General features: G+C 36.7%; 1 protein-coding gene across 2 annotated transcripts in view; it reads left to right on the top strand.

Moving 5' to 3' along the window:
* TMEM161B (transmembrane protein 161B) overlaps positions 1 to 25,537 on the top strand; it is a 61,229-nt gene that overhangs the window by 16,446 nt on the left and 19,246 nt on the right. Inside the window, exons 3-9 of one of the 2 annotated variants that reach the window (XM_056324310.1) lie at positions 4,286 to 4,366; positions 9,527 to 9,624; positions 11,311 to 11,467; positions 19,248 to 19,399; positions 19,945 to 20,005; positions 21,734 to 21,874; positions 25,123 to 25,236. In XM_056324310.1, coding sequence (XP_056180285.1) covers positions 4,286 to 4,366; positions 9,527 to 9,624; positions 11,311 to 11,467; positions 19,248 to 19,399; positions 19,945 to 20,005; positions 21,734 to 21,874; positions 25,123 to 25,236 — 804 coding nt within the window. The remainder of the gene's footprint in view (positions 1 to 4,285; positions 4,367 to 9,526; positions 9,625 to 11,310; positions 11,468 to 19,247; positions 19,400 to 19,944; positions 20,006 to 21,733; positions 21,875 to 25,122; positions 25,237 to 25,537) is intronic. The other variant, XM_056324311.1, reaches the window with a different exon arrangement.

The following is a 25,537-nucleotide window of genomic DNA, read 5'->3' as shown; positions in this document are numbered from 1 at the left end:
CAAAGAATTACTAATGAAAAATGACTGCAAATGTTGGTTAGATGCGTGTTAGGTACGTAAAACAGTAATTGTCAGGTGAGTAATATGAACAGGAATCGTACTCGCAATTGTTGTGTGAAGTTTCATTGTTGACCGCATCTGCAGGGTATTGATCACCTTTTTTGTGCTCTAAAAATAATTTTACATTAATGAATATGAAACTGCATACTATTTATTTTTTTAGGTGTGTTACTACAATTGTGTGATTCTTCAAATGACATTTTCTACTTTTTATATCCTATTTGAACTTTTGTTTCAAGATTTAGATATTTAATTGCTTTTTAAAAAAATTGTTCAATATTGTGGCTGTGTTCTTCATTCTTGTCGAGTTTTCACTTTCTGTATCCTTGTTCTAAGGCGTGGCCTATGCCAATGATAAGGAAGGTTTTGATGTTCAAATATTCATCATTGTTGTCTCTTTTTATCTTCCCATGCCTGCGGATTGATAAATGCATAAAGCAGGATTTTTGCGCTCCTGTTTATGGAATTCTGCTCCTGCTGAAGTCAGTGGGAGTCTTATTGCCTTGTTAATAGCCTTGAAAATCTCATTGTTGCTTTTCAGTATTCCTCTATTTATGTGCTAACTATTTTAGTGCATTGTAATTTCAGTCATTGTGAATAACTTCCGGAATACAAGAATTATGTAAAGAGCCAGAAATAACTCTGTCTTCCAGAAATAAAAACAAATCAGAAGCATCACTACAACAAGAATCTGAATTTTAATGGCAGAAGGGAAAACAGTTCTTTTCTTAGTTTAGCTGACAAACTCTTTTGTGTTGAACCCATTTTCCGCAGTACTGTCTTTTTGCCAGCAGTATTTTCTTTGACAGACCTGTGTGGGTGGGGTCCACACAGAAGTGGACAGGTAGAAGCAGACATAGTTTCTTGCAAGCAGTTCAGCATTCGGAGGAAAAGTCCACCTGCTTCTCCTTTCCTTTGTCAATATACTTCAACTAGTCTTTGGTTCCCAAAACTGTTTAAGTTATTTGGCTAAATGCCTTTCTTCCCAAGGGTTGGGTGGCTTTCCTGAGTGAGATAGTCTGGAATGCCTGTAGATAGCCCTTGCCACATGGGAGGGAGGGAAAACACACTACCAGACAAGCCAGAAACCCTTAAGTGGCTAGATGGTTTAAAGATACCTGTACGTGTGTATTTGAAGCCTATTGAAAGGAACATAGACATTTCAAAATTGGAAAGAATTGTTAGAATAGCTAGACATAAGATAATTATTCAATTACAGAATGTACAACCATCATTAACTTTTGAAAAACTATTTACTTAAATTGGTAAAGAAATACAAACTTTTTCAATCAATGCTATTTTCAGAGCTTAACCAAAATTTGAATATTTGTATTTATTGAAGTCAATGAATTTGCAGCTTAGGTATCGGCATAGGCCTTTGCATTTTTAACTAATCAATTCTCTACCAAAACGTTGCTTTTAAGTTGCACAGCTACTTCAGTTCTGTTTTCAGATCACTTTAGGAAGACAGGAGAAAACGGAACTTTTTGTTGTCCATTTGTTAATGACCTTCATTCATATTTACTGGGACATATCTGTGCTGCTGTGCTATTCAGACTAACTTGGATATGTCAAAACTACAGAATAATTGTTGTGGGATCTCAGTTTTAAGCATATATAAGCTAAAGCAGATACAAACCATTTTATTTATTCAGATCTCTTGATTTTGAGATTTTAAATGCAAAGGACGTAGGATTTATTAACTAAAAATTTCCCAAACTCCTATACCTATTAGTTATAATTAGGAATCACTTGCAACATAATTCTGTAGCGTAATCAAGAGCAAGTTGTGACTTAAGCATTTCATTTGTGTTAGTGTGTTACACAGAGCAAGACTTTTGTCTTTTCTGCTGTATTAGGTACTATCTCTCCATCTGCAGTAAAGATTTTGAAAAATTAGCTTTCCAACACAGGAAATTTTCATCATTACAGAACTGCTTGTGGTACACTCAGCATGCCAAATTCGGATCTGGGAGATGGTGAATGACAAAGCAGATTACTATTTCTCTGCTTTCTCTTACCTTCTCTGCGTTGTGTGAAAGATAGGAAGAAGTTAGTACTTTCAGTGTAGTTTGTCTTGCATGAAAAGGTTGTTGCTCTGGTTGCTGTGTGATTCTCAGCCTTAACAGAGTCTCTTTTGCAGGGAAGTTGCAGCCATCACATGTTTCATTTGGGACCACACATGAAAAAAAGAAATTCATTAAATAACTTTCACTCCTACTGATGCCACAAAAAAAAACCCCAAACAAAATTCAGCCCCTCTTCTGCCCCCCACCCTATCCTTGTTCATGCAAAGTCTGTATTATTTGCCATTTTTAATTTTTGAACACAGTGAATTTCTTCAAGGGAAATCTGCATTGTGCAATGGTTTGGATCTCTGTGATGTATTACTGGCTGGTAGTGAAGTTCTTTTCTCTTGAAGAAACACCAGCATCAGCTGGTTCTTTAGCACAGCAGCGCCTCCTGACAGGCTTGTGGAACCCTCTATCAACCAAATTGTATTCTTTGTAATACTGCTGGTTTGAACTCCTACGTATCCATTATGCCAATTTTTAAGTTATTTTAGGATGATCTCTGTGAGCTCTGTGCAGCTGGCTGTTTAGCGCTTCATTATATTAGCAATTAAACTGCTGAATTTGGGAGGTCTTCCTGAAACGTTCTTGGCACACCATTTTTCTTCATTCCCACCTCCCTGGCCTCAGACAAGTTTAGTGTAGTGTCAAGGACAGTGTCAGGATGGAAATGGCTGTCTGTCCTGTTTAAGGTATGCCAGGTAGGCATGTGCTCAGTGGTATGTACATTTCATTAAAATTTTACCTATTCTTTCTTGTAGTCTCTATTCAGTGTTTCTTGAAGCGTGTGTGCACACATGAAGTGTCCATTGTAAGGAAGGCAGAAGATGTATAATATTTGTTTGTTTGTAATAATGTTTGTTGTGGCTGCTTGCATTCAGGACTGTTTCTCCTTTTAGCACACATCTTGTATCAGTGGCCTTCCCTTAGTATTTGTTGTGTAGACAATATTCCATGAAGAATGACAGAATATTTTTTCTATTTAAATGAAAGACCATGTTCTGCAAATATAAAGGTGGTGGACATCCAGTTGGGACAGGAAGCCTTTTCAAAGCAGAGCTGGGGGATCAGCTCTTACCAAGTGGCTTGAAATTGTTAGGGTTTGAGGTTTATTTTCCAAATTTGCCTTGATACCTTTCTGAAATTTGATGTAACATAATTGCTAGTTTACCAGTGTAGGTTTGAGGGGTCCTAATGGTTTTCTTAACGTGAAAAGTACTGGTGGTTGGGGATTCCGTTATTATCGCTATGACGCTATGTTAACCTGTGTCACCAATTAGTGGCCTCTTACTCCAGAAAAGGACTTCTGCGTAAGTTTCCCAGGCTTGCTCCTGTTCATACTTAGGCTCCTTTGCCTTAGCATTTCAGAGTGGAGATCAGAGTGACATCCTCTCTATCTGGACAGCAGCCCTCCCTTGCTGAATGTGAAGAAGGCCTTGTTTCAGCTACCAAGGTTCTTTACATGCTCAGAGCTTGCAGTAAAACATACCGTTTTAGAGACTTATCCATCTTTGGGTTTCCTCTTCAGAATTTCCTTGCCACTACTTGCCTTTCAAATGAGCAATGGATGGTGTATTGACTTGTGAAAGTGGAAAAACTTGCAGCTCAGCTACGTGTAAATTAGTGAGGTTTTTTAATAGCACTTTTTCTGTTAGGAGTTGACGATGTCACCGAGGAGCTGTTTAGGAAAGGAACATTGATACTATGATCTGCTCTGCCTAAGAAAGACTGGTAGTGGTGGTTTGTGATAATAGCTGTTCTGGGTTCTGGAACATTACTGTTTTTTTGAGAGGCATAATCATACTTTCTAAAATCGCTTGCAGTATGGTTCTGATGGGTAATTGTAATGGTATAATCATTCTAGTGAACTTTTTCCAATATCATTACAACCTTGTTTGCTGTATTTTATAACCTGAAAAATTGTTGTTTTGTGAATTGAAGGGCTTTCACCTGAATGACAAAGTGGCAAAGCTTTCTCATTATGATTATGTGTCTTGAACTGAAGTTTGTGGTGGCTCAGTTCAGGCAGGGCTCATACTTGCACACAAGGGTGTTTTGCTTAGGTGTTGTAAGTGAATGGTGTTTTAATATAAATCTATGTTGTTTTTTTTAAAAAAAACACTTTAAATTGCTAATACTGGTATTTTCTTTAGTTTACGGTGGTATCAACATCCTACTGAAGAAGAACTACGCATTCTTGCAGGGAAACAAAGAGGGAAGAGCAAAAAAGATAGGTAAATACATGTTTTAAGCTTTTTTTCTCCACCCCACCCCCCTTTTTTAATCAGCATGATCCATATAATAACTTTGCTAGCCATCTCTTGTCTTTGTGTGAGTTAAAAACTGCTAGTTGCATATGACAGCCCTGCTTGCATTAATTGTTACAGCTGTGTACTGAACTGTGTTCTTTCAGTTGAACATGCCCAAATTGTGCTGATCTGGATGATTTGCAGTCCACCAAATTGGTCTGTGAAGCTGCTAATTTGGTGGCAAGGGTTTTTTTTGTGTGAATCTATTCATTTGGATGAAAACTGAGGAAAGCAGTTCTATAGGATTGAAACTCTTCATCTTAAAGCAAGAGAAGAAAGATGTATTGGTTCAACATAGGATTACTATGAGCCACCACTCTTACACAGCTGTGAAAAATGTAAATGTGCTCCTAGGATGTATTAGGTGACATATTTCAAGTAGAAGTGATAGGGAAATATTAATCCTCTCGGACAAGTCACTGGCGTAGAACTTTATCTGGATTACTGTGTACAGTTCTGATCACTCATGTTCAAGTATGTGAACAGGTGAACAGAGACTGCTAGGATCATCCAGGAAACAGAATGTCTGTCTTAACTAGAGGAAGCTAAAAGAGCTTGGCTGTTTAACCTAGCAAATAGATGACTTAGTGGGGTGGGATAGCTGTCTCTCAGCTGAAGCTGGAAACAGATTCCTGACATTCAGATACGAAGTTCTGGAACGGCCTTACCCGACGTACAACTGTAGCAAGAACCAAGGCATCTTGAGGTGATGGAGCTGGCTATGTTGATGCAAGATTTCTGAATTGGCTTTGTTTAAAACAAACCCATCTCTCTGGTTTTATTTTTGGTGACTAGGAGGTTTCCTTTGGTCCTTTTTCTTTTATTCCAGTGTGAACTGTCTTACAATTCTTAACACTTGTGTTAATCCACAAACTGCACATATAATCTGTTCATTGTACTATGATTATTTTTTTTTAACCTGTTTCATAGTTCTTAAGCTACATGGTTAGCAACCTTACTTGCCACACTTTGGGGTAAATAATCCAGTGGTTCCTTTACTATTAAAGAACGAATTTTAAATGTTTGTTGCAATATTCTTTCAAATTCAGAAACTCATTTTATGTAACAGTTTTCTGTAACAAGTTGAGGCAAAATAAATGTCAATAGCATTGCAATTTATAACTGTCCATTTAAACAGTGATATTTATTTATATGTAAAATAACTTTAATTACGTAACTGTAAGTCCACCCATAGGAACCTTAAGCAGAAAACCACAATGGCATTGTCAAATAATAATTATATGTTTCTCTTACTGCCTTTCGCAGCCTTGCCAGTGTTTTGCCATCCAAAATATGTGTGTTCTCAGTTTCACCAGAGCAGTTGCATGCTTTCAGCAGAGGTGAAGCATGTCATGTTAATGTGTACTGACATATAACCTTGAATTTTGTAATATTTGGAAAATTCACTGTGAAATTTAGTAAGAACCTGTATGACAAGATACTTTGTGCATTAAGTCCTTTTTCAGTTACTAAACCTCTACATTTAATGTTTCAAGTCTGATGCTGTTTTCAGGTCTGCACAGTCAAATTTTGTTGCTATGATTTACTTATTATATGCCTGATATAATTTTCTCACAGTATTAACATGGAATCAAGAGAATACAGCTGTAATAGTTGTAGGTGGTTGTTTACACTAGGATAAATGTTAATCACAGGGGGATATAAAACTTCAAAGAAACCAAGAATGGTAATGTAGAGACTTAAATGAGACTTTGCCTTGCTGTTTTAACAACAGAATGAATACAGTTTTTAGTTAATAAATACATTTCTGTGTCCTCTAAAGAAGTGGCTGTTGTTGGAGGAGAATCGTAGTTTAAAGTAGGACTTGTTCCTGTTGAGTTGATTTGGATGTACTGTTTTAGGTTGCACAAGATGGAACGGAGGGCTACTTTGAGCCAAGGAGATGTGAAACACGTGGTGCAGGAGAAATAAGGACACATCTATTTGATTTTCCCCTTGTCTTTTCTAGAGGAAGAATTTGCTTTGTCAAGCCCGTAGTCTTAGAAAATGTAGTACCTGCTCCTTACTTACTTTTCCAATTTGAACTAATTAAAAGAGAAATGACAGAAGGAGATCCAAGGAACTTGCGTGAAAATGAGCCTTAGAAACAGCTGTAGTGTGAACTAGTAGTCAGTTTTATTCACTGCATATTACACTTCATTGTATTATGCTGTAGGTTATAATAGCACATGACTATTAGGCAGTTTTCCTATGTCAGAATCATTGTGTTATATTAAATTGTTAGGCTAATGAAAAGGCCCATAGCTACTATGAATTAGTTTGAATTAAAGCTGTCAGTGATCCTGGGTGTGTTCTGGCTGTGTCTCTCAGATTATGGGTCTCCTGGGATAATTAAAATGTAGGAACACTGAAATGGCTTCAGTTATCAAAATGCTCATCTTGCTCAAGGTGATGGTACTCCTGGGTGCATGCAGTAAGAAAACATCAGAAGTACAACTAGGGGCAGGGAAGCACATAGAAGCTTGCAGAGTGTCATGTGGCTAGGCATCTGAATTTTTTGAGTAATGTTTCAGATTCCTATCCTCAATTTTCAGTGCTTTGGATAATACTAAGAATTAATATAACTTGGAAAAAAATATTTTCATTGGTGCTTTCTGTTTGCATTCTTATCTCACACGTTAGCTGAGAGGACATCATTCTTTAAAAATAAGTTCACAATTGATGGTTTGGATCTCTTTTAATGCTTATGTGCCAATAGCTCATCTTTCTATGGAAAATCTACCTATCTCTTTCTGATTTCAGAGGTGCTGTGCTAAAATGTGGCAGAATTTACTGTTTCCTTCTGGCGATTTAGGGGTTTTACGTTTTCGGGGTTTTTTTTGTTTGTTTGTTTTTTGTAAACCTAACATTTTCTGATCTGCTTTAATAATTTTTCCAATTTCATGTATCTTGACTTTGTTCAGTTTCTTCTTAAGAGCATCCTGTTTTCTTCAATTTCAAGTCTTACTAGTGTGGCTTTTTTTCAGGAGAGTGAAGATCATGGTGGTGTTATAGTTTCAAAGCTCCAGATGAAAATGCACCTGTTGTTCTACATATGTTATCTTTTATGGTCTTTACATGTACCTTTCCTGTGAAAAATTATTCCTTAAAGATGCATTAGTTCTAAACCAATAATTTGGAAAACATGGTCCAAGTTTGTTATATGTGTAAGACATACTTTTCTTTATCCTGTATTTCCAAGATGATTCAGTAGAACTGGAAAAGGGGAGCTATGGTGGCTAGAAGAAGGGCTTCCACACAAGGATGAGAAGTGTAAGGCTTAGCTGTTCTGGGAACTGGTTGAGGGAGGGTTTTGCAACAGGTACGTATTCAGTGTGCATGAAGTGTGGCTAGGGAGTAGTAAACTTACTGCTACGTTATACAGGGAGGGAGGCACTTAACATTAGTAGGGTAGATTTAAGGATTTCTCCATTTGGGACCACATTGTGGAACTTGGTGCTGCAAGACACTACAGGGTTCAACCAATTGTATACTGTTTCAGAGGGGGTTTAGGCAAATTCCTGTACGTTTTGAAAAATGATGGTTTCAAATGATGCAGTCTCTGGCACAGATTGTCTTCAAGTTGCTTAATGGTGGAGGCCAGGAACGGTTTAGCAGTATGAGGATTGATCTCTGGTTACCTTACTCCTTTCATTCGTATAAGCAAGTAGCCACCTGTATGAAAGGAGCAAATGAATCTGTGTGAATATGTAAATCTGCTCTTTATGAAGCCCCTGTGTATTGCTGTCATGCTCTGCAGCAATGGTTAGAAGCTGGAACACAGCTTTGAACCCTGTGCTATATCGTGATGATCTTAGCCTTGTCTGTCTCCCCAAAGAGAGCATGATGGATTATTTCTTTTCAAGATGTGCTGGATCTCTAGGATTGCTAGTAATTCATAAATGGGGTATGAATTGAAACAAGTCTATAGTATTTCTACACATACCCTTCAAGATTAGAAAACTACCTTGAAATTGTCTTTGCCTGATGGCCAGTAGGATGGATCTTTCAAGGATCTAGGTTACTGCAGCTCACATGACATACTCTAAGCATCCTGTTGTGACGAAAAAGGCCTAGTGCTTTTTTGGAAAATTTATTTCTCCTTATCAGCTGTCTTCTGAGACAGGTTATTGCTTGTTATTTCCAATGAACAATCAAAAAAATTAACACTGCCAAGTCGGTCTTTACTTGCTTTCAATCCAAGACTTTAGCACTCATGTCTTTCATCACCCTGGTCTAGACCTCAGTCAAAAAGCCTCAGTTCAGCTTTGATTTTCTTCAGGGTATGTCTGTGACAGGGTGGATGTATTCTGCTCTCTAGCTGTAGTGTAGTTTCAGTAACCTTTTGAGATTACTGTGACAGGGTGGATGTATTCTGCTCTCTAGCTGTAGTGTAGTTTCAGTAACCTTTTGAGATTACTGTGACAGGGTGGATGTATTCTGCTCTCTAGCTGTAGTGTAGTTTCAGTAACCTTTTGAGATTGTGGGAATTTACTAGAACACCCTGTCACTCCCTGAACAGGAAGAAAATCAGTGGGCTGAATTAAGTACTGGCCACCGGATCTTGCCCTAATACATGCTCAGGATGCTATATATAATCACAGAATTGTTTAGGCTGGAAAAGACCTTTAAGATAATAGAGTCCAACTGTTAACCCAGCACTGCCAAGGCCACTACTAAACCACGTCTCTAAATGCCACATGTACATTTCTTTTAATTACCTTTTAGAGATGGAGACTCCACCACCTCCCTGGGCGGCCTGTTGCAATGCTTGATGACCCTTTCAATGAACAAATTTTTCCAAATATCCAATCGAAACCTCCCCTGGCATAACTGGAGGCCATTTCCTCTTGTCTTATTGCTTGTATGTTGGAGCCTTACAACATGAAGCTAGGGATCATTGACATGCCTGGTTGTTTCTCAAGATTTAAACTTGGATTAATGCTTTTAGCTAGCTAGAAAGAAATGTTTGCATTTGGCAAAAAAGTGGTCTGCACTGTTCTTAAATTTGAAATGCCATTATATATTGAAACAGTTTATTTTGTCACATCCATGTGTGTATTATCTATCTATTTATTTTTACAGAAAATATAATGGTCATATTGAAAACAAACCCCTAACCATTCCAAAAGACATTGATCTTCATCTGGAAACAAAATCTGTGACCGAAAGAGACACTATTGGTAAGAATAAGTGGATGCAGACAATAATATATTATTTATCAAGTGTTCATTTGCTATGAATTCTATCATATCTTTTTTTTTTATAGACAAAAGTATAGAAGTATGACTGATAATAAAATTAAATAAGAAGGGAAGAATGAAAGCCACATCTTCTCTGTTCCATGGGTGACAATAGCAGTGTTATGAACAAGGATGTGTAGGTGAAATTCAGCATAAAGCACATCTGTTGTTGTATCAGGCATCCGTAGCAATATGAGACAACATGGAAAGGATCACATTATAGTTTATTTGATCATAGTTTTGTACAAGAAATTGACAATTGACAGATGTTGAAACATATGCCTTCTGCTCATCTGAAATAGGAAATGTGTTGTAGCATTGAAACCTAGACCTTTCGACCACATGTATGAAATACTGAGGTACAATGCTTAGAAACAGAAAGTGACAATACAGAAATAAACAGCGTTAAGTGTTTTGGAAGTTGCTATTTTTTTTAAGTGGTAATGTTTGATTCATAACCAGTTATTCTGTTACAGAAAACTCATATATGGATATGTATGAATGTATGATATGTATTTTCTTCCTATCTGCATTTTCATATACATGTGTTTTGTGCGTAAACATAGAAGGAAAGGAAGCATAGTCCTATGCAGGAGAATTCTCAGCTTAAATTATTGGAGACAGTGTAGAAAATACCTTTAACAGAAACGCAGAGTTTCTTGAAGCTGGCACATAAAGCATTCCCAAGGTTCACTTAGTGTTAATTGCTTGAAACTAGACCATTTAACTGTCTTCCTAAGTATTTATAGGTACTGATACAGTGTAGGGCTTAACTGTCTAAAAGAGTTATGTACACAAACTTTGGTTGACTCTAACCAGGTATTTATTTCAAAATAAATATAGGATTTGGAAATACCAGAGTTTGGCCAGTTTCCTGTGTTTAACATCAGCTTGTAGTCAACAGACTAATTGCTCAGTAATGTTTTGTGACTTAACTCTGTAGGTCCTACATCTACAGGTGTTTGGGAGGGACAGGCTGCACTTCATTGTCACAAATTGTTCTTTGCAGTTCCCAGCAACTGTGGGAGTTCTTTCCTCATAAATCACCTGGCCTACGTGGAACCCAGTGTGATCCCCAGAATTTTTACAGTGGAATTTACACAATGATTTATTGTTATATGGGAGTTACTAACAAAATCTGAAAGAACAAACTGTCAGTATCTTAGATGCTGTTTTTTTAAAGATAAAGAGGAAGTGGTTACATTTAGGGGTTTAAATTACTGCCAATGAGCTTGTAATTTTTAACAGAGAGTCAAGAAAACTTACCTGGAATTGCAGCTAGACTGAACTGGAGAACCTGTTTCTGTTGTGATGTTGAGATCTAAATTAAGTGTACTTTTTGAATTTAGGACATTAATGTATAAAAGCTGAGATGATAAAATAGTAAAATCTTGTAGCGTTATAAATTTGAGTAGTAATCAAGTATCAATTAACAGAAGCAAAGAGTGAGTTTCAGGTTGCTGAGTGGAAAAAATGCAGCTTTTTTGCTGTTCTTGCTCTTGGGTGATGGGGGTCTACCTAGACCTCAGCTAGTTGAAAACATTTTTTAATTGTCATGCCATTCTATATATGTCAATAACTGCCTTAAAATATCAAATCTAACATCCGCAAACTTGTATTTTTCAGCATTGCATTATTTTCCGGAATATCAGTGGTTGGTGGATTTCACTGTTGCAGCTACAGTTGTGTATGTGGTGACAGAAGTCTATTACAGTATTGTGAAGCCCTCCCAAGAAATGAATATCAGCATAGTGTGGTGTCTGCTTGTCTTGGCTTTTGCAGTGTATCCTTTTCTGTTTTCTTAAGTTACTCTGTCCCAGATAGTCTACATCCTTCTGCAATTCATATAAAGCTCTGTACTGTCAATTGGTAGGTTACACAAATACTTAGCATTTGGAAGAAGGATTGCGTAAGCTAGTGTCACTGGGTAATATATTATACTATGTATATATTGTGTATATGTATGTATATATACATAAACATGCCTTTGTACATGCTGATCACTAGCTTGTTAACATTAATACTAAACCATTTATGGAAGAAATACATGTATGTGAACATACAGTTGGTGCTCATCTGTAGTATATAGTGGTTCTGAACTAATTTGGCTTTGCCTAGTTTGGCAATCAGAAATAGATTTCTGTACAGAATGAATTTACAGCTTTTGGAGAAGTGTGTAATTTATTGCACACTTTTTGTTTTCAGTGTGTTTGATCTGATACTTCCTGAACAAAATAGTACAGTAATGTCTATACTAATTTATTGCAAAGGTACATTGTTGAAGTTTAACCCCAGCTGGTGTCTAAGCCCCATGTAGCCGCTTGCTCATGCTTCCCACAGTGGGATGGGGGAGAGAATCTGAAGGGTAAAAGTAAGAAGACTTGTGGGTTAAGATAAAGACAATTTAATAGGTAAAGCAAAAGCCGCGCATGCAAGCAGAGCAAAACAAGGAATTAATTCACTGCTTCCCATGGGCAGGCGGGTTCAGCCAACTCCAGGACAGCAGGGCTCTGACATGTGTAGTGGTTACTTGGGAAGACAAATGCCAAATACTGAATGTACCCTCTTCCTTTTTCTTACCCCAGCTTATATGCTGAGCAGGACTTTCTATGGTACGGAGTATCCCTTGGGTCAGCTGTGGTCAGCTGTCCTGGCTGTGTCGCTGCCCAGCTCCTTGCACCCCTCCAGCCCTCTCCCTGGCAGGGCATGAGAAACCAAAAAGTCCTTGACTTAGTACAAAAATTACCCAGCTACAACCAAAACCATTGGTGTGCTCTCTCAGCATTGCTGTCACACCAAATCACACCCAGCACTGCACCGGCTACTAAGAAGAAAATAAACTCTATCCCAGCTGAAACCTGGATGAAAAATATGCATGATATGAAAATATGAAAAAATAATACATGCATGAATTCATAATTTTAAAATGCAGTCAAGACACTCTCACAGAGTTTACAGAAAATAAAATATATAGAGAGTTGTAGGAGCTGAGGTGGTGTGTTTTCAAAGCTCTGTGAAAAACTAAACTCCCCTCTGAAACTGGGAGAAACAAAAGCAGAGTATTTAGGAAACGGGCCATGTCAAACCATAAGAAGCAGCATCTGTTATGTTTGTTTTTATTGGAGAAGGCAATGTCACACATGGATGCTTGCACAGTAATTAACTGCTTTCCACAGACCAATCCAGACGTACACTTTAGGGAGGAAAATTGCCTTTTAAAGACATGATAGGTGTTAAAGCAATGGAATTGAATAAAGGCCTGCAAGAGTGTAGGTTATGGAAAAGTGAGTTAGAAAATGAATTTCTGCAACTCCTCTGCTCCCTCAAAAGCTGAAAACCAGATAAGTGCTAATTTAGGGTTGATATAGCACTTGAATATTCAAAATTGATTAATCTCTATAAATGCCTGGTCTTCAATAGAGATTCTTACTATGTTGAGGGTTTTTTTGGTGTGTGTTAGCAGTAGCTGGTGGTATTATGTAAAGCCTTTGAACTCTCATGTTTGGTTGTATTTGGCTAACAGTTCTGGATGTGCTTAAATACTTGTCTGCACTTGACAGGTATTAAAATATGTGCTGCCTGTATGATAAGGTCAGGAGTTCCTTTTCTAAGTAGGCTGAAGTATAAATGATATCCAGAATTTTCCTTGTAATGAGTAAGAGCTTCCTTGGAGAGGGAGTCGAGTCATATTGGCAGGGGAGGGGTAGAAGACTGTTAGTAGCTTGCTTCCAGACCAGGTGTTTCTCCTTTGACTTGTCAGTGGACAGGTCCACAGTCCAAAAGGTGGTTTTTCTAGTCTGCTAGGTAGTGACAGGAAAGCTGATGTCTGGCTCGTGCACTTTATAATGGTATTACAGTTACATTACAGCCGTAATATAGCTGTTGCACTGCCTTCGTTTTACTTGTTTGGCTGAAGTTTGGAATTCTAGTTTAATCTTGGCAGAGGAAAGGAGACAGAGGCAGCTACTGCTTAAGAAATCAGAAATGAAAGCCAGCACCTTCGACTCCCGTTTTGAGCGTGAAGGGGAGGTTAATAGAACTAATGGAAAAGCAAGCTTCAAATACTAAAGCCACAGTGCACTCTTAGATTTGTGGGTGGCAGCACCCCGTTTACTTCATCTTCCAAATCTTGGGTATAGCCAACTTATATAATCCACAGCTATCACTGTAGTATTATTTATATTGTAGGAAAATCTACTGCGATTTTTTCTCACAGTGGTATTTGAATACAGTCCTAATCACTGCTTTCATTGGGTCATCAATTCAGGGCAAAGCCAAATGCATAAATTAGGGAAGATAAGTCACCTGGCAGCACAAGCTTTTCAGTCTCAGTAGTGTGAACATGCAAGACGGTATTAGGGTCTTTTTTTGATTGTTTCTTTCTCACCTGCCATTTTTATATGAATTGAGCTTAAACCAACATGTCCAGTTCTATCCTAATCTGACTGCAGTATTGGAGATCTAATTGCACGTTTGGACCTGGAGGAGATTGAAAGAGACCTACTGTATTCCCTGCATGTTAAAAGCACATTAGCTATATTTTCTCACTAGCCTTTCTACATTACTGAAAGAGAAGTAGGACCAGATAGAATAGTATTAAAAGCGAAGGATCATGTGCTAAAGCTACATTTTATTTAACAAGCTGTTAATTGCATGCTTTAGCATTTTTGTACCTAGGCATGTATTGTCTAAGGGACCAATACTGTTTTGGGTTTTGGTAATAAGTATATTTTGGTGAGGAAATTCTTGAGGACTTCTCCAACATTTCTCTCAGCCCAATAAACTGATAGAAGTTAAAGTTTAAAATTCGTGTGGCATTTCTAAAAACATAAGGAAATTTGGGAAAGCCTAGAGAAGAATGGTCTGATAAGTAGGACCAGGCCTTCAGAAATAAAAAAAAATTCTGGGAAATAGGAAACCTGTATACAACTGTAACCTTGTATAATCACTTACCTAGTACTACTTTTGAATAGTCATTTATTAATTATACAAAAGAGTCAAATAGTCAGAACTAGTTTCCTGCCACTTTTTACAACTTTGGTTTCCTTTTTTGTCCTGTGGTATTAAATAGATCTTGGTTTTATTGGAGGCTTCTGTACGGAGCAGGTGATTTTGTAGAAAACCTCATGGAGTCACTGCCTCCTCATATTGAACAGGGCTTTGCTTAATTACCTGTATGGTTCCTGGACTGATGGGATGAAGTAGTGTGCTTCTGTGCAGTCTGAGGGATTAGTGATAAGCAGAAGGCTGCTGTACTAGCAAGTACAGTCTAAACTTTATATTAGAGTTAACATCTCCATAAATATGTTAACTTACATTACAGCTTTATGGGTGAAGGAGGATGGTGGGTGCAAAGAGTGATACATAGAGATACTGATAATAGTGCTTGAGATCAGTTGCAACCTAGGCAGGTGGAAAGAAATTTCAGAAGAAAACTGGTTAATTCACGTGTTGTGACATCAGGCCCCTGGGATACTTAGACTACTTTAAAACTTATACAGTTATTTACTAATTCAGTACATCAGGACCAGAAATGATTCATCATGATCTAAATGTTAGAAAAAATTGGTTGCCTCTGTATTTTCAATTGAAAGCAGTCAATGTGATAGGTCAAGCATTAGTTCTAGGATGGTTTTGTGTTATGATGAAAGATGTTTCTTGTGTTTCATGGCTGTGTATTAAGAGGTGATAGTTTGTACTAAGGATTTGGCTGACAGAATGGCTGAAAGAAGCTTGGGGAAGTTGGAGAGTATGATTGGTGGGTTTTTTTCAGTTGCTTCAGTGCAGTAATCCGTTATTGGCATCTTTAGGTGTTCTTAGTGTAGATACTCAGAAAAATTCTAGAAATGAATCTAGGCTATACATGTGTTTTAACAGAAATTTAGTCTAAAAGGAATAGTACGTAAATTTAGTATTTGAGTTCCACTGTTAAGAGTATGTTGTCATTACATTGATAGTAGTAGTGCTAGGCAAACCTGTGTTTCCTGTGCTGAAAGTTTGTGCAGCTGCATGAGCAGGTACCTCAGTGACAGATGCTAGATTCCTCTTCCAGACCAGGGAGATGCTCCAGTGGCAGCTCATGCTCAGCTTACCCATGGTAAGGCTGGGTATGGCAGGGGTGTCTGCATGTGTCCCTCGTCCTGCTGAACTGAGTGTGAACCTCACAGTTTGTAGCATGGATAAGTACTTCCAGGACAAGGAACTCTGTTTTTAGCAGAACAGAAAAATAAATCTGTAAATGGCTAGATAGTTTCAGGAAGACTCAAAAGATGTTTCTTGGAGGCAGCATTTAGAAGGCTTACTGTACAACCTGCTTGATGTTTAATATTTTTGAAAGGCTGCAGGATACTATGTTGCTTGATCATTTTTTGTGCTGATAAGCCTGCAGGCACTGAAGAGTTTCCAATACCTGAAGAGGAGTAACAAAACAAAGATGTTGAGGGTTTTTTTTAAGACTGATTATTGATCATGACCTGCTGATTGTGAATTTTGGATTAAAAATCAGTTTTGCAATGTTTCTTGCAAAAGCAGTTTGTGAAAACTCATTGTGGTGCAGGCCACAACGTTTTAATTACTGTTTTTCTATTATTCTTTGTGTACAGTTTGTTGCAGATAGTAACTATTCACAGATCGATGATTTCTGTTATTTTGGAATTTGGAAAGATGGTTTCTGTCAGAACAGATATTCAAAATTAGCAAACTGAATTGTTGATCATGAATTTAGCAGTTGCAGACAGCTTACTTGCAAAGGAGCGGATTTGTAAAATAACAACATGTTTTACTGGTGGGAGGAAGAATGTGCATGAGGATGGAGTGGGACAGACTATACTGAGAGGTGATCCATCTTAACAGTAGTGTGTGTCTAAATTATGATACATATGCAGCTATTTAGAATGTTTCACTGGAAACAACTAAGTTGGGTTACTTAAATTTTTTACTATAAACTTAAAACAGTGTTGTATACGGTAAGTTCTGTTGCAGAGACAAAGTATGTAGGAAAACTAATGTGTTAAAGCAAAAGTAAGATATTTCTCAGCTGGGAAGCTATCTGTTATCTGAAAAGGTTTAAGTAACCTGATTCATTGGTAGGTTAGTAAATTTGACTGGCTACTTCTGGAAATATATTGATGGCATAGCAAAGGCAAGTGACAGTCTTCTCTTGACTTAAGGTTGATCTAGGGAAAGTCATTCATCAAGTACCTTAAAATAACCTCTAAGCCTTAAACTATAATTTTTTCTACATAAGTGCAATCAGAAATAGTATAGAAGAGTTTATTTGGTTGTCAATTGTGACTCCAAAATTTTTGTGTATTTTAATAGAAACAGAACATAGGTCTCTTCAATCACATGCATAAATAGCGCTGGACTATATCACTCAAAAACTCCATGATTGCAGCAATTTAAAAGACAAAATTCTTCTTGCAAAAATGTATACCATAAATTCTACAGGCAAATCACTTTTTTATGATCAAAAAAAAAAGTAATATAAGGTGGGGTGGGGAGTGGGGAGTCTATTAACTTGGCACTATATACTTCTGAATTATTTCTTCAGTAGGTCCTGAAATGTAGGTCAAGCAGTGAAAGGAAGTGATGAAGTGAGCCATAATGCTTTGATTTTCTCTGTCCTAAACCAGGCAGCAGTGGTGATTATTCAAGTAGCAGAGGATTTGAGTCAAATACAGTTTGCATAATCATTAATTTATATATCTGATTCTGAATCGGCACTATAATTGGAATTTACTGTCAGTATGCTTTCTTTTTCCTGGTTGCATTTTCCACATCCTTTAGGTACAATCCATAGTTGAAAACATGAAGTTTCTAGGGGGTTATAAATCTGTTCATGGGTTAGGACTATTGGTCACAGACTGTTATGAAGTCCTTTGTATAACTTCAAGATTTAAAAGTAATGTGTTTGCAATTTGTGATCAATGCCCCAAGCGACAAAAAGACACTTGGTTTAAGAATGTATTATTAGAGAAGCAGAGCTTTCCAGAACACTGTATATATGACCTATTATATACATCTTAGGATGAGGTCCGTCTTCCTTTAGATATACCGGTTCTTTCTGTGAAGTATGAAGGTTCAACTGAACTTAAAAGTTATTAGATGCTGTGCTTAGGCCACTTTATTGTGTGCATGTGAGTGCCTCTCTGCATATACATGCACTACAGCAATGTGTCTATTAAATGTGCTGCCTAATGAAGTACGATATTGCATAATCATACAGTTACATTGACATCTTAAAATGCTTCCAGTATTGAAGTGCAAATATGAATGAATATGGTATGCATAGTGGAAAAAAAAAAAAGGGGCCACAGTTTACACTTCAAATATTCTTTTTCCTTTTTCTTCTTGGTTTTTCAAAGGAGGAAGTGTCTGGAGTGATCTTCAAGTACTTTATTTAAATATGAACTATATATTGCCTGCCATCTGAAAAAAAAAAATCAATTGTAAAGGGGGCTGTAGCTTTAAGAGTTGACAATATATCCTGAAAAATTTATTCTAATCTACTGTTTAACTTTGGAGCTAATTATGTTTAGAAATACATTTGAAAGGAGAATACTCAATAAACATTTTAAAAACAGCTTGATAATAGAGCAGGTGCTGTCTTAGATGTTCATATTTGGGCACTGGGGTTACATGAAAGGACTTAATGTACCACACCAGACCAAATCAGATTTTTTGAGCTGGGCTTTTTTTTCCCCCCAAGATGATCATGGGGTAGATATTTTTTTTCCTAGATGGTACTAAATGTGCTGCTGTTTTACTGTCTTTGGTAGCTTAAGATCTCACACACATGCATGTGAAAGTAGAGAAATACAAGTTTCATCTTTTCATATGTTTTCTGTTTAAGTAAACAGTCACATAATAATTCAAGCAACAATCCCATGCCATTTGTCACAGTTTCTTGTAAGGCAAATGTACACTCCCAGTGAGCAGAAATTGTCATAGTTGAGGAATTTTATCGCACTATTGATAGAAGTACTTGTTGGAACATTCTGTTGTGGCTGTTTGTATGTATGCCTCAGGGCTGTGCATTCAGGAAGAAAAGATATAGCTCCTCTGTGGTTAAAACCATGTTTATTCACTTCCTTGGCATTCAAAGATATTTTGGGTTTTGAAATTAAGATACACTAAATCTTGAGTTATCTAGTTTGGAGTATTTTCTCATTTAGTTCGGTATCTTTCATTGAAGATACAATTGTATTATTTTTTTGTTTGATTTAACTTATGTTTATATAATCATTTACATTTCAACTGTGGTTTAGTTCTCCCAGGTTAATAGCGAATGTTGCTGCAACTGACTGTAAGTAAGCCTGAATCAGAACTGTACTCCAGAGAAGTGTATTCCTGGCTACCCTTTCTGTGATGGTTGTGCTTTACATATGCATTACAGTATTCTGTAATTTTAACCTGAAATTGGCTAAACACATACTACTTTTTTTAAAAAAAACCCTGTGCATCAGAACAGCCCTAGTGTAGATGACCAAAATACAGCTTTATAATACTTTAAATATAGTTATTTTACAAACTTAATTTTCCTTGACCATTTTCTTGTGTAGTAAGGTACTGTTTTCGTTGACTACTCATTATTTCAAAGTAGAGGATGGAGGCGAAAGATCTGTCTGTGTCACCTTTGGTTTTTTCTTCTTCGTGAAAGCAATGGCGATTCTCATTGTGACAGAAAACTATCTAGAGTTTGGACTGGAATCAGGTAGCTCCTTTCTTTAGTGTTTGCAAGAAGTGTAGTGATCGCATAACCTGAAAACTTTATTTCCAGTCTCTGGTGTTTTTTGAGAATATCTGTGTTAAAGTGAACTCTATGTCATACACTACTAAGAAATTTTGCTTTGGAGTGCAGATTCTGATGGAGATTTTGTATATTCTCCCTGCTTTCTTTTCAATAGTGTAATTTTTGCTTAGTTTTTTTGGTTTGCTAATTATATTTGCCTTGCAGTTTTACATTTAACCCATTTTGCCTTTCATAATAAGTGAAGCTCCTTTACTGAAAAAAAACCCACCCCCAAACCCCAAAACTTACTTTTGTAAAAAGTAATATTACTTCTATAAATGTTCCTGAAGTGTTAACCAGAGCTGTTAATAATCAAGTTTTATTGCATTATGGTGTACTAATGAGCACATGAAAGAGGTATGCTGGACATATGAAAACTTGTTTAAAAGATGACTTGTTACCTAGCATTTTATTTTGAAAAAGGGATTCTGCGTTTGTACTGTAATAAAATACATGTTTTTCTGCAGGATTCTCAAATTTCTCGGAAAGTGCTATGCAGTTTCTTGAAAAGCAGGGTTTGGAGTCCCAGTAAGTTTCTGGAAACATATTTGTCTGGTTTGTGTGTGCATTTGTAACTGAACCACTTGGATTTTCTTAGCAAGCATTTGTCTTGTATGTTTTGCTCTTGTAGGTGCTTATGATCTCCCCAATAATGTGAAGAGGTGGGTTAATGAAAGTAATTCATCAGTACTCACACGGAATTTAAGTTGCATTTGTGTTTTCTCTTTTTAATTTGGAGATAGTTTCTGCCCTGACATTTTGGTTCTAGTTCATAAATTACAGTTACAAAACTATAAACATTTTTTTTCATGGCAATTCCCTTCAGCTTTGTAACAGTCACTTAAAACTGGTATTTTCTGCCATTCCTGTGGTATGCAAGAGGATGAGTGTGCAAAAGCTGCAGATGGAGCTTGTGATGAAGTTCCCATTAGGAGTAAATTTTGGCTTTCACTCCTGTTTTCAGGTTGTAATAGTGTTTTCGTATTGTGCAAAAACATCTGCTTGCTACAGGACATCCAAGGTTTGTATAAACCATTGGAAGAACATGCCACAGCTTTTGATGTTACATAAATATACAATTGGTGTCATAAACACCCTTTGTATATTGTGAAATGGATTTCTGTTACCGTTCTTTCCTTATATGCATGTTCTAAAACGTCTTTATGGGGTATGTCATCACTGTAGGAATGCAACTTTGAATTTCTTGCTTGGAAGTTCTCAAGTATCATGCAGAAGCTATGGAATCTCTTTATCTTTGCGGAACAGACGTTTCCTCAGACTGGAAATCTATGTGTGTCATTTATGAATAAACTCATGGGAAACTTAACTGAATCCCATGTGTTTCTCAGCCTTTCTTCACTCTGCTTTTCCTAAGCTATTGCAAGTTTACTAACTTCTGTATTAATTTTCCTGTTAAATGTTCATTTATTTTTGAACTCTTGCAGTGCTTTGGCTGTTCACAGCAGCAGTTGAGCTGATGATGGTGTCTTTTGGTAGTTTATATGTAGTAGGTTAAGAAAGAATCTGAAACTCGTGGATCAATAGATTTGGTTTTGTTCCTCTTCAGTCTGTGTTAGTTACATGTCACTAGTTTGTTTTTGCTTTTTTTGTGTGTGTAATCTGCTGTTTGTTAATTCTGTAATTCATTTGATCCTAGGTAATTTTTTCTGTATTTTTTGTAAAATACTCCATAGTTCATTTAAACAAACTATATTAATCACTTGGAAGAGACATGTTAGTTGGCTACATGTATATTTTAGATATATCTCTGAAAAACTTTAATAGTAACAGTTTGATAGAGCTTTTTAATGGATCAGGGTAGAATGTAGTATAACAAATATCCATTTTATCTTTGACTAGTTAAATTTATGATGCATCTTTTCTCTTAAGACATAATCATTGAAGTAATTCAATTCGCTATTTCTGTTATATAATTTGTTGTTAATTACAATATAAAATTTTTCTTTTTTTGTTCTTCTTTACTAACAAACTTAACATTTCATAGGCAATAGCTTAGGTTTTCTATTTTTCTAGGAATTAAATAGGTGATTTGTTGTTTGGGGTTTTTTTAATTTATTTTTTTATTTGAACTCCTGTTTGGTTTATAATAATGCTGGTATTCCAGAGTAAGACCATAGAATACTGTTTGCTTTTTTTATTAAATGTTAGATACTGTTGAGTTGAAAGTAGTCTCTGATACCCCACACCCCCAACTTCCTCCCCAAGAAAATGCTTATTTCCTTTCTTTTCTTTTAGGGGTCCTGTGTCTAAACTAACCTTCAAATTGTTCCTGGCTATTCTGTGTTCACTTATTGGTGCTTTTTTGACATTCCCTGGCTTGCGACTGGCTCAAATGCATCTGGATGCTCTGAATTTAGCAACAGAAAAAATAACACAGTAAGAGAAACTATATACACATAGGTATATGCTACTCAGTCTTAAATCTTTAATGTCTGAAAATAAACAATACAAACTATTCAAACAGGAAGGTAGTGACCAAGACTTCTGTTGCTGCCTGCTTTTCGTATCTTGAGCAGACCTGCCACCTGCCTCTTTCTGCTCAGCCTGTGCTCTGCCAGTCTGTTACATTCTTTGCCTTGTAATTAGAGTCCCAATTAAAGGAGCTTTCCTTTCCTCCTGCAAGAGCTCCACCATGAACGTTTCTGCTTGCTGCTTCCTTTCCCCCATTATATCTTTTTGGAAGTTAAGATAACTTTCAGGAAGTAGAGGAGCAACAAAAACAGACATGTTTTTTCCACCCCCACTTCCAGGTGGGCATCATGCCTTTAATAAATTTAGGGCAAGAGATACAGAAAAGGTGCCCCAGAATAGGTCACAAGGTTCAGATGTTAATACCAGTTTAAAGGAATATTTTCATTTTCAGCCATGCTTGAGTTTGGTAATGTTACCTCTGATTTAACTATTTCTCTTCAGCATTCTTTAGTTGAGGGAGAAATCTCCAAATATCTTTCATAGATCTTGAATTTGATGCTTGATACACATTAATGACAGATTCTACAGCATAGTCCATTGTGATCATTTAACCTGGTCACTTTCCTAAGAGAACCATTGTATTTTCTGATAAGAAAATGCTTTATGTTGAGACTGCATTATTTTTTTTTTTTTTCCCCAAAAATGCCCAGCTTAAAAATTAATCTGTCTTTAAATTGCGTCCTTCACTCTTGGTAAATTTATAACCAAGTACTCTGTGTTACACTTGCACTCATTGTAGCTGAATGCATTCAGTTACAGCTGCAAGCTGTTGGCTTGTTGTATCTGCTGTAAATTTCTGTCTGTGTAGACTGTGACTGAGTCACTTCCTAATCTGTTCTTTTCAGCTAAATAAACTGCTTAGTTTTAAATTTTTATGGTTCTCAATATTTTAAAATTTCTTGTGCTTTTTCTTTAAGTATCCTCTAATTTTCCAACATCTTCCTTAATCTGTGGTCATGTGATCCTGGGCAGAAACTCTCTAAAACAGAGGTTTATTAATCAAGAACTAAAGGGGACATTAGTATCCATTAGAATAGGATTATGAAAAATAAGTCTTCTCTAACCTAATGTTTATAGTATATTGGAACTGGTCATTGAAAATAACTTTGTGCAACACTGAACAAATTATTTTTAAAAGTCTCCCAATACTTTGACTGTTCAACTGGAACAATATAAAAATTATGTTAAGTATGTCAAAACTTGGTCAGATATCAGTGTAATTAGGTAATGCCATTATAAACAGAGAATCGTTGTCAAGTGATAGGTTCTAATTAGCTTGAAGAGATTGGTATTTGCCCTTAGTGATGTGTTTTTGTCAATGAGTAGATAATTACTGACTTCGCAGCTGTTTGACAGTCACTTAAAGGGAGTAGTAAATGAGGATGACATGTCACTGATACAAAGCTGTCTAATTTGGGTGCAGGAAAACAATGCCTTTCTCTGCAGTCAAATACATGGTCTACTTTTGAGAGAAAAACAACAACCCCAAAACAAAGAAAACTCCAAAGAAACAAAACTCAAACAAAACCCTTCAAATCCCCAAAGTTGCCCCAAAAAAACATCAGACCCCAGGTTCTCCCGAAAACCAACCAAAAAAAATCCTTTCCAAAAAACAGAAGCAAAAAGCCAGAGAGGACAAAGCTCCCTTTCCCGTTCTGTTACAGAATGGGAGACTTAACTTGCAGGGAGCACTAACAGAGAAAAAAATATAAAAAAAAGTTATTAACTACTACTTCACTAATATGTTCAACATGATTAATGTGGTTTTTTATGTATATTGGGAGTAAGGTTTTTTTGGGGGTAAACAGAGTAAAAATAATCTGCTGTCCCTTTTCGTTTTGCTAGCTGGTTTGATTTTATTTCTTTAGTAGCAGTATCCTTCCCTGCATATATTTTGGAGTCTTCTTAATCAGTTTGTACCATTTTCGTACACATTCCCTCATTTTCCAGAACCTGCTTCAGGAGTCTTTCAGCCTCTCTCTCTGTACTCAAATAAACAGAAAGGGATTCTTGCTGCCCTTTGGCACATTCCAGTCCATTAACTCAGTGAGATGTCTTAACTAAATAGAAGCTCAGGTAAAATGGTTTCTCACGTTTCTGAAATGCTTTGGACTGTTCTCTGATGCTGTCATGTTCCCTAGCAACACTGAAAAACTAGTAGTGTTTGTTTCTTCATCTGAAACCAATGATTTAAATGTGTGTGTGATGACATCTTCTGAAATGTACAAACATTTTAATGGTTTTGGGAAGCTTGATAGTTTGAAATCAGTAAGTTCTTGTGTTCTTTAGAATAACTTTTGATTACCTCATTTTTTCTATAGTGTAGAAGCGCTCTGATTGGAGATGGAGGTATAGACAAGCTGATTGTGTTAGTGAGGAAGCACTGCACTAGCAAAACCACCAGCTCTACAGCTCTGAATTCTTTTGACTGTTTTCGTTTCATTTTAGTAATGAAAAATGATTGGGATCTGTGATTCAGAGATGAAGAAGGATATTAATTTCAGGAAAAGCTCCAGAAACCTATCTCCACTTTTTAAGTCCTGCTGTCTGTCTTGTACTCAAAGATTTCAAGAGAGTACTTATTTTACATTAACGGTGCAGTTTCATACAATGGTTTTAAAATGGAATAGCTGTGATGGCTTTTTTATTTTCCCAGTGTATCTTTAACTGAATGTGAGTACCAAGTTTCATTTAGTCAAGGTTCCTAACATTAAACTGGGAAAACTGACCTCTGAGAACTGTTTCCCCTGGTCTATGTAGATAATGGAAATTAATCTGAGTAAATTTTCAATAAAGCAAAAAATAAGTAATACAGCAGCATATTTCCTTTATATAACTGAGGTGCTGATGCTCTAGATTAAAACTGTAATAGCTAGTGCAGTTTGATGGTACACCATCGTATGGAAATATTCAACTGTTTGTAGTTGTGGCATCTAGCTCCTTTGGTTAGACTGTTTGGAATAAAACAAGTTTTCAGATACTCTAAAAGCACTTTTTAAAGCCACAGGCAGTGTGGTTTCACAGTATATAATATTACTGTTTTGTGGAAATGTTAAGTCATGGATTTCTCCTTTTGAACCTGTATCGCCAATTTAAGAAGTATGGTGATTGTATTTAATAACTTCCCCCCCCTTTTTCTTTTCTTCTTTCAGAATATTGCTACATATAAACTTCTTGGCGCCTTTATTTATGGTTCTGCTGTGGGTAAAACCAATCACTAAGGACTGCATTATGAACCCACCTTTGGGCAAAGAGAGCATCCCTTTGTAAGATTACCTTTAAAGATGTTTTTCTGGGGTATTTTTAACAGAGCCATACATCTGAGTAGTGCCCTGTGAAAATCATAGAAATGTGAAGGACTTAAAATTTAATAGCATCTGCTGTCAAAAGTATAGTGGAAGTTGCAGCTGATCTCTAAAGAGATTCTGTTATTTTGGAAGGATGAGAATTAGTCACAGAGTGTTGAATATTAAAGTGGTGGTTCCCAGAAAGCTGCTGTCTTCTGGCACGTCCTTGGGAGGGATGGGTTATTCTTCCTAGGGGTGGAATGCCGCCTCACTGCCACCT

The sequence above is a fragment of the Falco biarmicus genome, chromosome Z (genome assembly GCF_023638135.1).
Source record: "Falco biarmicus isolate bFalBia1 chromosome Z, bFalBia1.pri, whole genome shotgun sequence".
Taxonomy (NCBI): Eukaryota; Metazoa; Chordata; class Aves; order Falconiformes; family Falconidae; genus Falco; species Falco biarmicus.
This window is presented reverse-complemented; position numbering and strand designations above follow the sequence as displayed.